This window comes from Paramisgurnus dabryanus, chromosome 10 (assembly GCF_030506205.2).
Source record: "Paramisgurnus dabryanus chromosome 10, PD_genome_1.1, whole genome shotgun sequence".
Classification (NCBI taxonomy): Eukaryota; Metazoa; Chordata; class Actinopteri; order Cypriniformes; family Cobitidae; genus Paramisgurnus; species Paramisgurnus dabryanus.
Genome location: NC_133346.1, coordinates 9,784,841 through 9,799,841, shown reverse-complemented (window position 1 = coordinate 9,799,841; position 15,001 = coordinate 9,784,841). Strand labels below are relative to the sequence as shown.

Below are 15,001 nucleotides of genomic sequence, written 5' to 3'. Positions count from 1 at the left end.
AACATCCATATCTGACTACCGAATTGCTGAATTTCCATCCGTATACACATGTTAAAGTGTATTAGTTACATGTACATGCTACTCTGGGGGAGCTGAGACTCAAACGGGCTGCAGTGAGCATTGAATTACACAGACTTATCTCTCCCAAGTCTTTTGTGTCAAGAATTTGCGATTTCAAAAAGAAAACACTCCCAGGATTTGTCCAGCTGAGGTATGGCGTAATCTTTTGAGATAAAATAATGTATTTTCCTTTTGCGAAATGAAAAGTGTAAAAACAAGGGCCGTGAACAAAAGTAAGAATTAACAAAGGATTGTTGATAAGCATTTCAAACTAGTGTTTGTACATTACTTCAGCCGGAATCTGCTAAGAGATAATTACCAAACCGCACAATTGCACTTATCAAATCTAAAGACAACAAATCGACTATGCAAATCAAGACATAACCGGATTGGATCTATGTATCATAGTGGACCAGAATGCAAACATTTACTTAAAAAAAAAACTACAGTAAACTGTTGACCTCTTCGGTTTCCATTATTTTAACATTTCCCTCTTGGCTCGTTTATTAATCTCTCTTAAGAGATTAGTTAAAAGCTTGTACAAGTTAACATTAAATACAAAGTAAAGTATACCGGCCTAAAACTCAATCATCTTCAAATACTCGGACTAATCCCGAAGAGCCGATATCAGCTTTCCTAATGCCACCGCTTTGAATGTTACTGCACACTAGACAACAGACGTTGGCATTTTCATGGGCAGCCCTAGAGATGGCAGAGACTGAACACAAAGTGTCTATTCTCTCTTCTCATGTAAAACAAGAAGAAATGTAGGGATAGAAAGACCAACTGTATCTGAAGAAAAAAAAATCGCATTATTCTCGTCTTTGGCCCCCCTTTTAGGGAGCTATGTGAAATAAGATGCCGCGAATATGGTTACAGCTATAAACTTAAACAGAACAAGGTACTATAAAGTGCCAAATTATGAATAACCTCCTAAATATTTCCGTTTATGACTTATATTCGCCCAGGCCAAATCCCATAGCACGTCTTGTTAGAGGTGAATTGGTTAATGGCTATTGGGTGCAACCAGATTTAGCCAGCTGCTCTGAGGTTTAGCAGGTTAAAAAAGTTTTAGTGAATGAGTCTACACCGAGTAATGCAAATTTTAGACTTGTTTAAAGGAAAATATTAGCTTACAGCATTTATAACTGCATTAATTTTATAATCGTGCAATATACAGTGCGAATAACACACAGTGGGAATAACATATAGTATGAAGGATTTCTGTTTCAATATACAAATTTATTAATACATTTATAAACTCTGAAGCAAATGGGAGGACCAGATATCTGGATTAAAATCTACAGGTGGGAATTTTCCCATTGACAGGATGATTGAGCATCTTACACACAAAACACATAGGAAACATACAAAAACCAGGACGGAAAGAAATGGGACAGAAATGCTGGGAAATGAAAAGGGGTTGTACGATTGAGAACGTTAATGAGACAGAATGTGTGTGTGTGTTTAAGAAAGACAAGCAAACAGGGTTTTGAGAAGGAAAAAGTGTGAAGACAGGTGTTGAAAAGAGACCTTCTCGTAAATTTCCTGTGGTCGTTCAGGAAGTTTTTTCATCGCTATGGGCAAACACTGATAGATCAGACCAGAAGTGGGTGAGACAACAGAACCCAGCACTGTTCAAAAGGTCAAGGACGCCTTGCAGGATACAACTTTGATGCTGTGTATTAGGAGTGTGGCAGTGCACTTAAAGGATATTGGCTGCCAAAAGGAAAGTTGTAGGTTCAATAAGAAAAGGAGATGTAGGAACTCCATCTGGACATGGCTCTGTCACAATTATGTCTTAAAGTAGCTTAGTAGTCGATTTCACTCAATGTATAAATAAGAGCAAACTCTTAATACCAAGTTCTGAGATAATGCAACAAAAAACACAAAAATATTTTCAACTTTTGAAAATGTGTGTATACCTGTACGTAGTGCTGGCCAATACTTCGATAACGATTTTCCCGATATAATTAAGTTTCCCGATAAAACCATAATGACAGTTCGATTAGTGATCGATAATGTTTACGCACTATGCGTAATGCTTTTGTGCACTTCCAGATACAATCACAGTGGAGTAAGATGAGGCAAGTTATTAATTTATTAGTAGAGCCCTATAATTTCTGTGATGCGGATAACTCGGACGGAATCACGGAATCCAAATGCGCGGAAACATTTTCCTTTCACAAAAAGGGTTCGTCATTGCGTTCCTGCATTTTTGTTTTTGTATAAAAAACAATAATAAAACCCTAAACCCGCCCCTAGCCCCAACGACAGAGGGGGGACAACAAATTATATAAAAATTTATAAATGTGGTCGTATGAATTGATACGAACATTGTCCCGAGAAGATGCAACAAAAAATCAAACACAAAAGTATAAAAATACTTTTAAAGAAGTATTCGTATACCTGTACGAACCGGGTGTGCCTCATAAGCCTTGAAAAGTGAAGCCTCTGGCTCTTTGATCGCCCCCTGGTGGCTAGCTGCAGTACAAGTCATAAACCCCACCCTCTCCATTCAAACAAATGGGACTCTGCTCTAAATAAAAAAATTTACACTTCCAATAAAAGTTTCCGAAAGATGGTTTTGGTCCGTTCAAGTAGTTTTTATCACGCTGGTATATGTTCAAGTATTCATTATTGTGGTAAGTTTCATTTTAGCATGTAATTTGATGCAAAAGAAACGGGGCGTGACGTTATGATTGGTGTGGTTGAATTGGTCGCGCGGGCGTTTGGGCGGATGTTTGATACCGCGGCTCCGCCTCTGGCTCCACTGACGATTCCTTCTGCCCATGCCTTGGCTCCAAACTGACGTTTTTACGTAACATGGCGGCGACCGTGGTCGGACATTTTTGGCTTCAATTCATTACAATGGTGGGAGGCGACGTCGCGTCGTCCATCTTTTTTAACAGTCTATGGTACGAACAAAAAAACTAAATCTGTTAGGTTTTATAAATAAATTTAAAACTCAAATGCCTAAATGTCGGATGATCGAAGCTGCTAACATCATCGTTGTACACTCCAAAATAACGTGATCAGGAAGTCATTACAACATGATTTACATTATTTCAAATAAATTAAGCAAATGTAACTTTTTATAAACTACAGCAATTGGAAGTGAATTGCAAAAATTATATGATTATTAAAAACAATAATGAAACTCCAAAATCACAGGGGCGACAGTAAATGATACAAAAATGTACAAATGCGGTTGTACGAATTATCTACCTCGTAAAACACGTATAAATTGCCATGCGATTGTATTGGAAGGCACTGAAATTGGTTCCCACTGTTTTTTACAGCAATTACTACTACTACTATACAAACAATTGGGATCTGATTCCATAGCGAAACCTGTCAAGTGACGCCTAACATCACTTATTGGCTGTATAAAGGTGTCAGGTGGTGTGATCATGTCTTCATGGCAGATTCTCAAATTATGCCATTCCAGACCTGTTAACTTCAGTCGTGTTTATTTAACAGCCACTTTCACTGGCCAGTTAACTGTTTTTCATCAGCTGTGAAACCATTACAGGGGCCCTGGGAGAAGAGAGAAAGAACTGGTAGGGCTCACCCCATCACCAAACACTTCATTACTAAAACCCTGAAGCTCGCGGGGTGAAGCTCACGACCGACGGTTTTTAACGTCCTCGATTAATAGCCATTCCACTTCCAGAACGAGTAATACAGGCTGACAGGACGGATACAGGACGGAGATGATCCACCTAAATAGAGTGATATTTTATAGGCCCCGTGAGAGCTTGGGAACTGTTGGAGAACACGTGACTGACGAGCGTAAACGAGAGAGAGACATCGAGGGAAGGAAAGAGAGAGAGAGAGAGAGAGACCAGAATAGAAAAGTAAGATGGATAAATTATGATGGAAGATGGCGGCCAGATTTTAACTACGCTGTTGTCCATTGCTTCCAAATATCTTCTTCAAAGTCGACACAGCTCATCCGTCGTACCCGAACGAGACTGAAAAGCTGCAGATCTGTGCTAATAAGATCCAGATGGTTCAGAAACAGTCAATGCTGGCCAAAAAACTACCAGAGCGTCAGGCTTTATTTCTTTTTCCCCATCCTTCTCTTTTTCAAATCTCCACCAGATGGAAGCAAGCTTCTCCTGTCTTTTTTTGTGAGATGGTTTAACTTCATCAAGGGGTGAATTACCCAGCAGATGTGAGGGGTAAGTTAACCGTGACACGTTAAAATAGCCCACAAAGCTTGGTGCGAATTAAGAACAACAACAAGATTTCTTGCCTGGGACGAAAAAACAATTCTGGCGTTGGAAGCAGAGACAGAAGCAAGCAGAACATTTCGGGTTCATCTCTTCACCAACCAATGTACCCATGTGCTCTGTGACCATTACGATAAAAATCTAGTCTGCGTTATAAAGTTATATGCTTTTTGGGACTAACATGCTTTCTTTGTAGGTCAAAAACTATCAATAATACAACCGCTAGTTTTCACATTTAAGGCTAGCACAACATCTGCTTTAATGACACATACTGTACATCGCTTCTGAGTACAAAGGTTTGTTCGCTTTTGCCTTCAAACGGTAGTTTTGAGGTAGCCAAACAGATTTTCTGTAGGGATCATTGCAAAATTCTTGGGTTCAGCTACGAAGCAGACATCCAAGCGCAGTTTCTTTGTTCGCAAAGCAAAAACTGACAGGTCTGAAAAATGGCAGCCAGCTTTACGTCACCACACTCGCCTGATAACATGACAACTCAAAACACTTGGAGAAAAACAGGAACTTAATAAATCCCTCACAGGCATCATGATGCCTTTTCATCTTCTGGCTGCTTTCCTTTTCCTTCGCACGTCACTTTTCAGCTAGTTAATTCGCACACTAACTTACAATATATAGATTGTAAAAAGAAAAGCATGCATTTAAATTAATATTACAGATGCTGGACTTCACACTACACTAAACCAAATTTCATATTAAAACAGCCGGAAAAGTAACCCAGCTATTAAGTCATAAGCAATGATGATCTGGCAACTCTTTCTTGTGTTTGCGAATTTTTTTTATTTATTTAATTTGGTAAATAGCATGTTAGCAAAAACTAAGGATGTTGGCAAGCCCAGACGCAATGGTTTCAAAATGGCAATGTTTCATTTCCACTGGAAAGTTACGTTCTATTGCGAGAAAAAGTATATGCTCAATATAAAGGTTAACATCTTTAGTTCAGCTTCCAAAAACAACATGAAATACCAAGTTACTTGACAATAAACGATACCGCTCACCAGTTTTGTGGTTCCTCCAGTATGGCGCACAATATAATTCTGGCTTGGGTTCAGATGACACTGTGCGCCCAAGGGAATCCCTCGTATATTCTTGTGCCCACACTTTCCATACAGCAGTAAACAAACAAACAAATACCGCAAAGAGACGCCCACATCTGGCTGTGTTTTGGGAAACCCTGGAGCGTGGGGACTACCTTTTCTTGCACATATATAGTTAGTGGCTTTTTCTCCTCTTTGCGGTACGAGGCAAACCCCTGGCTGCCGACCTTAAACCGTGGAAATTCAATTAAAGCCATTTAAGTGTTTCATAAAGCCATAAGAGGCTAGCCAGAGGTATGCTTGTAAAATCGGGAGCAAGTAAAGGTGGCGAGTGCTCACGTCCAGCGTCCTCCCAGCTTTAATACTTCCTATTTCTCCTGTTTCCCTATCCTCGCACAAAAATACCAAATGGGTTACGAGGAGTACAAAGAATGACAAACCTAGATACTCGAGTAATTCATGGTGGATTGGCTAAAATCGTTTTTGTGACTAACATTCATTCAAAGGTCCAAAAAAGAGAAACCCAAACAGTCATGTAACAATCCATCTAACTGAAGGACTAAAAAATCTGCCGACTGTCTGAAGCTCATTTTTGAAGTGGAAAACTAGTTAGGCCCGGTCCAAATTTGCGGTTCATTTGTATGTTGGGTGCTAAATTAACAGGTATAAAGTGGGCAACTTCTTGCTCCATAATTTTAATCCGATATAGCTTTTATGAGTACTGGAAGGCTTTCCCCAGAGGTTTCCATCCACAGGCTGTTGTAGGTGCTATAGTAACAAGCTATGAGAGGAAGTGAGACCACACAAAGCTAAAGCTAGTGGGAGTAGTTAGGCAGGAGGAGTGTGCGCAAAACACATAATGTTACCAGACAGATGTACGACCACAACGACATGTGTAGGAGCAGTTGGAACCAAAATGCCAGGTTTAAATTAAGAGCAAAAAGGCCCACCTTGGCATCGGTGCCCATTGGCTCTAAATATCCAAATCCTGTTCATTGATGCAAAAGCTGTGCCAACCATGTGTCATATAGAGCGGTTGCAAAAATGATATAAGCCCCACTTATAAAATTAATGACTGAAGTATAAAAAATATTAATAGAGACATGACCAGAGGAAGAGAAAAGAGAGGATTCTTGCATCACTTCTTTGCAAATGCGCCAGTTGATTTAATATTTTGTTTCTTACGCAATGAAATTCATACATTTCGAAGTGCGTCTTAAGGGTCCAAGTGCTTTTGGGGGCCACTGTATTCAACTCCTACAAAAAAGACAAACATGAACTTACAAAGCCCTTCCCAACAGGGAAAGCCTCCCGAGACATCTTGTAGGGGAAGGTTATATTCAAGAAGAAAGTCTAATAAAATAAGCTGTTCTGCCAAAAGATCCGCCTGGAGATCTGGGATCAAATATAAATCTATATGAGAGAAGAAAGTTGAGATTCTCGGAGGAAATCTGAATCATGCATCCCTGAACAGAATGTCACAGTCCAGAGATGCAAACATTATCCAACTCATGAGCATAGGACTTCCTGTGGTGAGGCAACGCAGATTTAAGAAAACACTGCAGCAGTATTGGGCACAGTATCAGGGGTCTTCTCAATACACTGTATATCTTTCGGCAGCAGAGAGAGAATGAGAAAGAAAGATGGAGGAAGGAAAAGGAATAAATAAAAGAAGGAAGAGGTATGTGAAAGTGTAAGAAGGAGCAGGAAAGACAAAGATGGATGGAGAAAAAGAAGGAAAAAGGTGGAAAGACAGAAGGAAACGGACAAAAGGTTAAAAAGGGAGGATGGATGATTGGAAAGAAAAAGAAAGACCAAAAACAAAAAATTTTAGCTAAACAAACAAACAAACAAATAAACAAACAGACGTTAACAACATTAAAAACACTAAACTTTCAATTAGGTTTGAAATGCAGCAGCTATCATAAATAAATAAAAAAATTACAATAAATAAAGATAGAAATAAATAAATAAGTAAAGAAGCGAACAATAGCTAAACAAACAGACAGACAAACATTAGCTAAAATGTCTAAACTTTCAAGTAGGTTTGAATTGCAGCAGCTATCATAAATAAATAAAAATAAATAAATAAAGATATAAATAAATAAAAGATATAAATAAATAGAAAAGCGAACAATAGCTAAACAAACAGACAGACATTACCTAAAATGACTAAACTTTCAATTAGGTTTGAATTGCGGCAGCTATCATAAATAAATAAAAAACTAAAGAAATAAAGATATAAATCAATAAATAAAAGATATAAATAAATTAAGATATATATTAATAAAAAAGGATCAATAGCTAAACAAACAAACAAACAAACATTAGCTAAAATTACTAAACTTTCAATTTGGTTTGAATTGCAGCAGCTATCATTAATAAAAAAATAAAAAAATAATTCAAGATATAAATATAGATATAAATAAATAAAGAAAGAAATAAAGAAAGAAGCAAACAAAAGCTAAACAAACAAACAAACAAACAGACATTAGCTAAAATGACTAAACTTTCAATTAGGTTTGAAATGCAGCAGCTATCATAAATAAAACATAAATAAAAAAAGATATAAATAAAGAAATAAGGACATAAATAAAGAAAGAAGCAAACAAAAGCTAAACAAACAAACAAACAGACATTAGCTAAAATGACTAAACGTTCAATTATGTTTGAATGTTTTAGCAACTATCTAAATTATTTGCTGAATTAATATCACTAATTTCTCGTAGGATTAAAATGCAACAACTGTCTGTTATCTTACAATAACTTCATTAAAGTCTGGGTGGGCATGTACGGTCTTAACGGATGAGGTTTAATACACTTCCCAGGCTTGAAGGAAACTCTGCCTATTAGGCCTGATGACTTTTGGAAAACGAACCGCTCCTAAGATAACAGCGAAAACGAGGACTGGCAATGCAGTGCAATTACGCTGAGCGTTAAAACACAAAGCAATCGAGTCTAAACCAAATAATCTGAGACGTTTCCACGATTTACGAACAAGTCAGGTGCAGCAGAAAGTCGATACACATTCAGATCTAATCTCTTCATCTAGTCCAGAAAGTCAGTTAATCCTTTTTCCCTCCCTTGTCCATAAATCATGTAAGGAATAAGGAGACGGCAGCCCTCGGCTGCATTCCCACACCTCCGTGAACATTAGCTCAATTCAGTGGCCGTTATGCTTGCGCAGCCCACTTATGCCCTGCCAAAAGCAATTTCGTGCTTGAAATGTGACAAATAAAGCAGCTAAAGACGCGATATTATTTACATGCCGCATATAGCCTGTAAAATAGCACCTTGATGCTATTAAAATACAAACCACATTTTCGGGGGGCGATGGGATTTTTTTCAAATGTACCGAGACAATTACATCACTGCCCGCTTTATTCAAGTGGTCGTCACCTTCTTCGTATAGTACAACTGGATAATAACCAACATATGCTTGCTAAAGAATGTGAAGATGAATTTGCGTCACTCAACAGCAAAACGAAAATTACCAATATGACGAGTGAACGTTCAGGTCTCACAGACAGAAAACAAGATTCATTATGCATTTGACCAAGGCAAGCTTTTCAAAATGGAAAGCGGATGTCGTCTTGGCTATAAATGAGAGAAAAGAAGAAATAGAGGAGTAGTTAAAGAGCTGATGAGTTCCAGGTCTTCTCATCGTCCCCGGGTGATGTCGGTTTGGCAGCGAAACCAGGAGGACCAGGGTTCAGGGCTACGCAAACAAACACAACGTAACGCTGGTTTGGACGAACTCGCTGGGCCCGGTTTGTAAAAACGAGGCTTTTTATAGGTAAAGGGCCCTTATTGTGTGGGGGACTGCACATACGCAATGCAGTGGCTTTTTCTGGAGGGCCCAGTTCACCGCTCTATGCTGACTCACACACCGCAGGTCTGCTCCGAGCAGCCCAGTGGAGGTTAAGGAAGGCTTTTGGGATAACCTGGGAATAGTTCCTGCTAAATATGTACTTCTCTTGGGAGTTTTCATCGACTCCCACTTTTATTTACCTGTCTGATCTTAATTAAAGGGAGGGAAAGTAAATACGCACATGCAACAAGTCAGCCTTTTTGAATCAATAGGCGGCCTTCAATGTAAGTGAACTGAGAGCTACACACATTATCAGATCAAGGTCTCTATTTTAGATGAGCCAAAACATGATCTTATTTCCTAATTCGGTTTTTATCTCCTTTTTCTCATTGTTTGAGGTGAGTGAGATATGTTGGCAATCACAGGCAACCCATTCAACGCTGTTTTGATTCTCACAGAGAAAAGAATATCAAGCGATGCGAATGAAGAAACATACAAGAAAGAAGCAAATTAGTCAAAATACCACCAAATCTGACGGATAGTCATTCTGGAACATTCCTTGCTGCGTTCAGAGGTTAAGTACACAGTCCGATGGAGGTAAATGCTTAATGTGATGTACGGAAATTCTTACTTAATATACACAAATATAGCCATTTAACCGGAGTGAATAATCTTATAAACGTGACCGTGCTCACAAAGCGCCATTGTAGTCTTGCTAATTCTCAAATTAAAGAACAACACTTTTACAGGAAGTGAGCATGTAATGGTAGTAGTTAACTTTCATAGCGGAACCTTTTTTACTCAATGTGCCAATGAAAATGAGAGTGTAAGGTACCCTTGTATGTGTATATTATCCTCTCTCGCTTCAAGTTCATATGGTTTCTCTCCTACAAAAGTCATGATAGATATTGTAACAACTGTTACACTAATGGCAACCAAAAATCTCCCACCTGTTCGCTACAAAAGATCATTGACACCCGCAGGTCTTAATGTAAAGGCTTGTTTGCCGGTTTAAAAAAAAACAATTTCTCTATAATTTACACCTGGTTTTAACAACCATGTTTTTAAATGTGATATGCAGCTTTAAAGTAAAAGGCCCCATCCCATTTCGTTAAAACTTCCACTTGGTTTTGAGTGCCCTCAAGAGTAAATTCCCCTCAACGAGGGAAGTGGGGGTTTAAATCTTTCCCTATGAAATGGGACACCACTATATGAAAAGTAGCGTAGCGAACGTGCTCACCAACGTCACGTGCAGCGTGGTTATTATTAATATGATTAAACTCTCGATAAGCCCAAGTTGTGAACGCCGGAACATACATCCTGAATATTGACAAAACTTCCCAGATCGGATGTATATATGATGGACAGTCTCTCTCGAAGCAGTCATATGTTATTTTCTAACATTAGTATTCAAAACTTCACAAACACAAAACTCATGTCCACAAGTCCACAAGTGCATTAGCATTAAAAAGATCATATTAAGATTCGGTCGGAGACAGTCATCCTGAAGTGCTGTTATTGCCAGGTTCTCCTGGCTTGCTGAATGTGGCACTAAGCAAGACCTCCATCGTTTCCTCTCCAAATTCCCCAATAATCTTTAGAGCACTTTGGAATTAAGTCCAGGCACAGCCCCGGTCCTTAGCCCTGGTCCTCGCCAAACAAGATAACTAGAAAGGTTGGCAGCTAATTGTAATATTTCTGTGTCTCAAAAAGCAGTCGTTTGGACTCGGAGCAACTTTGAGCTTCTTTCGGAATTCTGCCCTCTTGGGGAGGATAAAACATTTAGGTCCTGACACACAAACACATACTAACTAGATGATTCTTTTGGATCTGAAATCTTGGAAGCTATTCTAGACACATGTTGACCCAAACAATATCTCATCCAAATCTCTAAACTAAGACACTGGATGACCCACATGAGAAATATGATACAACAGCAGGAAAATACAGTTTGTTGTGGTTCCAACAAGAATAGGTCCTAGAACATAATGAGGATTTAAAGCCGAATTCACAACATCACAGATGTTGTTGTGACAGAGAACAGCAGTCTACGAACTTGGCAGAGACGCGCTGAATTAAACATCTACTTTTGTTATTTAACATGACTGGAAAAAAACATGACTCTTATCTTATCGCCTCTCTTCATTTGTCTTTTTCATGTCTCGAGTCAGAGCCAAAGGTAGTACGCTAGCCCAAACTGAGTGCTTACAAATTAAAAGCGCCTTGGTATTTTGAAGACCTAATGTAACAAACATCAACACAAACCATGAAGTATTAAACACTAACTCAAACACAATCTTTCACCTTCATCTCACTAACAACATCCTTTTAACGCAACACATTGGCTAAAAGAGAAAACTGCTAAGAAACTCATCGTTCACAGACAAACTGACCACCGAAACTCCGCCGACCACCTGACATTCTTCTCCATGCCTCCTCCCTTCCTCCCATGACACGAGGACTAAATAAAAACAACATCCAGTCAGCGCTCTGCTTCAAAGCAACTAAAACAGCCACCCCCCTCCCTCCTGCTTGCCTGGATCATTTTCAAACACACAATTTAATAAAAGATAGACGTTTAATCTCCTCCATTCCTGAACAAGAGTGGCGCTGTGAAACCCGATCTCCGCTTAGTCTCGGCAGCCGGACACAGAGAGCCACCGCGGCTATGGCTAACGAACGGAATGCATTAGACAAAACGAAAGGTCGAGCGAAAAACAAGAGAGGAGCGGTAGTAAAAAAATTAAAACAAAATAACATACAGCTTTTTGCTTGCTAGTCATTGGCAAATCATATTACTGTGTGTCGGAAATGCCAAGGCCAACTTTCAAACATATAGGGGTCAAGGGTTTGTGAGGGGTGTGCGTTTCAGGAAGATAAGATGCGGTGGCATGAATGGTTGGGTGCAAAATTTTGTAGTTTAGAAACTTAGAAGTAGCAATGCGGCATGTGTGTTTTGAACAGGAGAGACAAAGAATAGATGCGATGGTCTAAGGGGTTGAGGTCGAGGTTTCTGTAAAGCTAAAAAAGGAAATGACATGTTGCGTGACTCAAGGGCAACGCGTCATGCATTCTCCGTACGGTTCCTCTCCCAAACTGGAACACATGTGATAGTGGAACGGAGCGATCGGAGACACAGATGAGATTCCTGCAGACGCTACACAGAGGCAATCGAAAAAGCCTGGAAAGATGCAACGGGTTACAGCTCATTAAATTGCACTGTAGGCAAGAGCAAAAAAAAAAAGATAGAGCGAGTTACAGCACATCTTTGTTAGCGGATATTAAAAGCCCAACCGGTGGAGTTCAGTCAAATCAGATGCTTCAAAATACCGATATCATTGAACGTCCCGACTTCCTCTGAGAGACTTCACAAACGATAAGTTTAAAATGTCCGGGCTGAACTCGAACTCGCCGTCAACCTATCAAAAGAAGATCTATTGTCTCACCCCACAGAGCAACTTTGACAAGGTTAATGAAGATTCCTGGCAAAGGTGCAAAGCATTACATTCATTCTGATTAAGGGAATGCGAAATGGAAATGGCGGTCGACATCAAGTATGAGGAACAAGCTGCGGAGGGCATCTCACAGTAAGACTACAAATGGAGGCATAGATCAAACATGACATTTATATAACTATTCCCCTCGGAGCAGGCTAAGCTTACACATCACTCCATACCCTTCACCGCTATGTTTTTGTTCTTTAAACGTGCGGGTCAGAGACGGCCCGGTCCGACCTTTGCATTTCTCTTTCCATTTTAATCTGCACATTTCATCTCCTCTTTAGGTTGAGGAACAGCTGGGTAGCAGAAGGCCTGGATTCCACTCCCAGCGTCACGGAAGAACATTAATCCTGCGTTTACTGCGAAACCTGGACTATGTTCGATTCAATCTGATCTGCAGAACCTATGCTACGGCTTATGGGATGGGTATTTGATGACTTTATTTAGTATCTGGACGTCTTACCTGTGCGATGTTTTTGTTGAGCAAGTAGACGCCATATTCAAACTGGAATCGCTCTCCTCTTGGGTAGAGGGGGAACCTGCAAACAAGAGCAGCACATAGTCATCATGAGAAAGGTCTCATTGGTCACCTCTAAACCGTTACACATGGTTCCCATATTAAAGGCAACGCAAAGGACGTTTTTTTACGAGGTCGTAATCAGTTCATAACTTTGCGCAGAACAACCTCGCGCAAAACAAGCTAAATGGCAGGTCATCTGTCAAACTGGACAAAGGGTTAAATCGAAAGTCCAAAGCCTGCAAGTAATAACAGCGTATTTGCAAATGAACGAGGTCAAGGTTTCTCAATGCATTCTGGGTATTTATGCTCTGCAAAGTTAACCGAGCAACGATACAAGGCTTTTTCTGATGTAAGACGTCTCTTTGCAGATGTTAACAGAATGCCTAGAGCTCTGGAGGTCTGGTTCTGATCCGTTTCCCAAATGCATGTCTGAAACACAATCTATTATCCATTAAAATTGGATCATTCCCGCCTGTTTCTTCTGGTCAGTTCTTGTTTAAACTGCCAGTATAATCATGATTTAGAAATGGCACACGATATCAATGTCGAAATGAGAGCAACGAATAGTCAAGATGCACAACAGATGAACACAACTTACTAATAATGCAATGGTGCTCACAGAAGAATTTAGAACATATTTAATTACAAAAATCTGTGAGAGCATACAGATTAACACATCTAAAACTGATCGATTCATATTTTATCATTGAATTAAAATAAATATGACCTGATTTATTACTACTTGAGGGAATTGTGGGTAAACAAAATAAAGCTCTGTTGATCTAAGCTGCTGAGTGATCCAGACTTTACTGTATATTCATGTCTAAGTACGAGTTTATATACAAGTTATAAAAAGCCGGCCCCACATGCAGACTGACTGAACATAACGTCCCATTTGTTTTATTGGAGAAAATGGCCCAAGAAAAATACAGCGGGAAAGTCCCTCTTAAATAAAGATGATGGGGAAAGAGGGCTAAAGAATAAGACAGGAGACTGCACGCAAATATTTTGCACCGTACATGATGCCGCTTTCGCTTACACTTGACAACAGCCCCCCTAATATCAGAGTACATCACTGCCCTGTTATTAAGAGCTTATAGGTGGTAGAATAGAGAGAGAGAGAAAGAGAGAGAGCCTCAAGCTTAACCACCTGTGATCAACAAAAACATCAGGACGTTAACCACAAAGCTCTCCTGACATCGCTGTCAAGCTTGTTAAAACACTGTGTGTGTGTTTTTTCGAGACTGCATACCTGTGGAATGCGTTTATAAGTCACGATTGTGAAAGCGTGTGACGTGCAGTTATTCATCCCCTATTTTAACAGAACCGCTCGGGAGGAAAGGTCGCGAACCGCAGCCAGCCCGAGGTCACGCGCCATAGCCTACAGGCAGCAGACACCTAACATAAAGGTGCGAGTGATCCTCCGGAAGTTCCTCTGTAATCCGTAAGCCTTTTTGTCAGCGGCACCTGGGTCTTCTGCTTTTAATCGCAGAAGAGTGGAGACAGACCCGGCAATTCCCTTTACTTCCCGTCTTAACAATTTCGTCTTTCTCTCTAACGCACACACTTACACACTTCCTGAATGACCCGCAAGCCCCAGGGGGATGTAATCTCAAAGCAGGTGCATGCTTAAAACCCTCGCTGGACTGAAGATACACACACACTCGCGTTATTTTAACACATAAGTCGTGTCGTTTTTAATCTAAAGGAGTTGAACAATATACAGTTGTCTATACCTTGAGAAAACAATCCTGACAAGTCACATCTTACCAAATTCAAGGGAAGCGGACACAATAACCCTGGCAAAAATCACTTGCTTA

The 15,001-nt window shown here is 39.8% G+C and overlaps 1 protein-coding gene across 1 annotated transcript in view; it reads right to left on the bottom strand.

Moving 5' to 3' along the window:
* The window catches only part of uvrag (UV radiation resistance associated gene), a 118,512-nt gene that overhangs the window by 32,193 nt on the left and 71,318 nt on the right, over window positions 1-15,001 (bottom strand). The window contains exon 13 of the mRNA XM_065259668.1: window positions 13,125-13,200. Coding sequence (XP_065115740.1) covers window positions 13,125-13,200 — 76 coding nt within the window. The remainder of the gene's footprint in view (window positions 1-13,124; window positions 13,201-15,001) is intronic.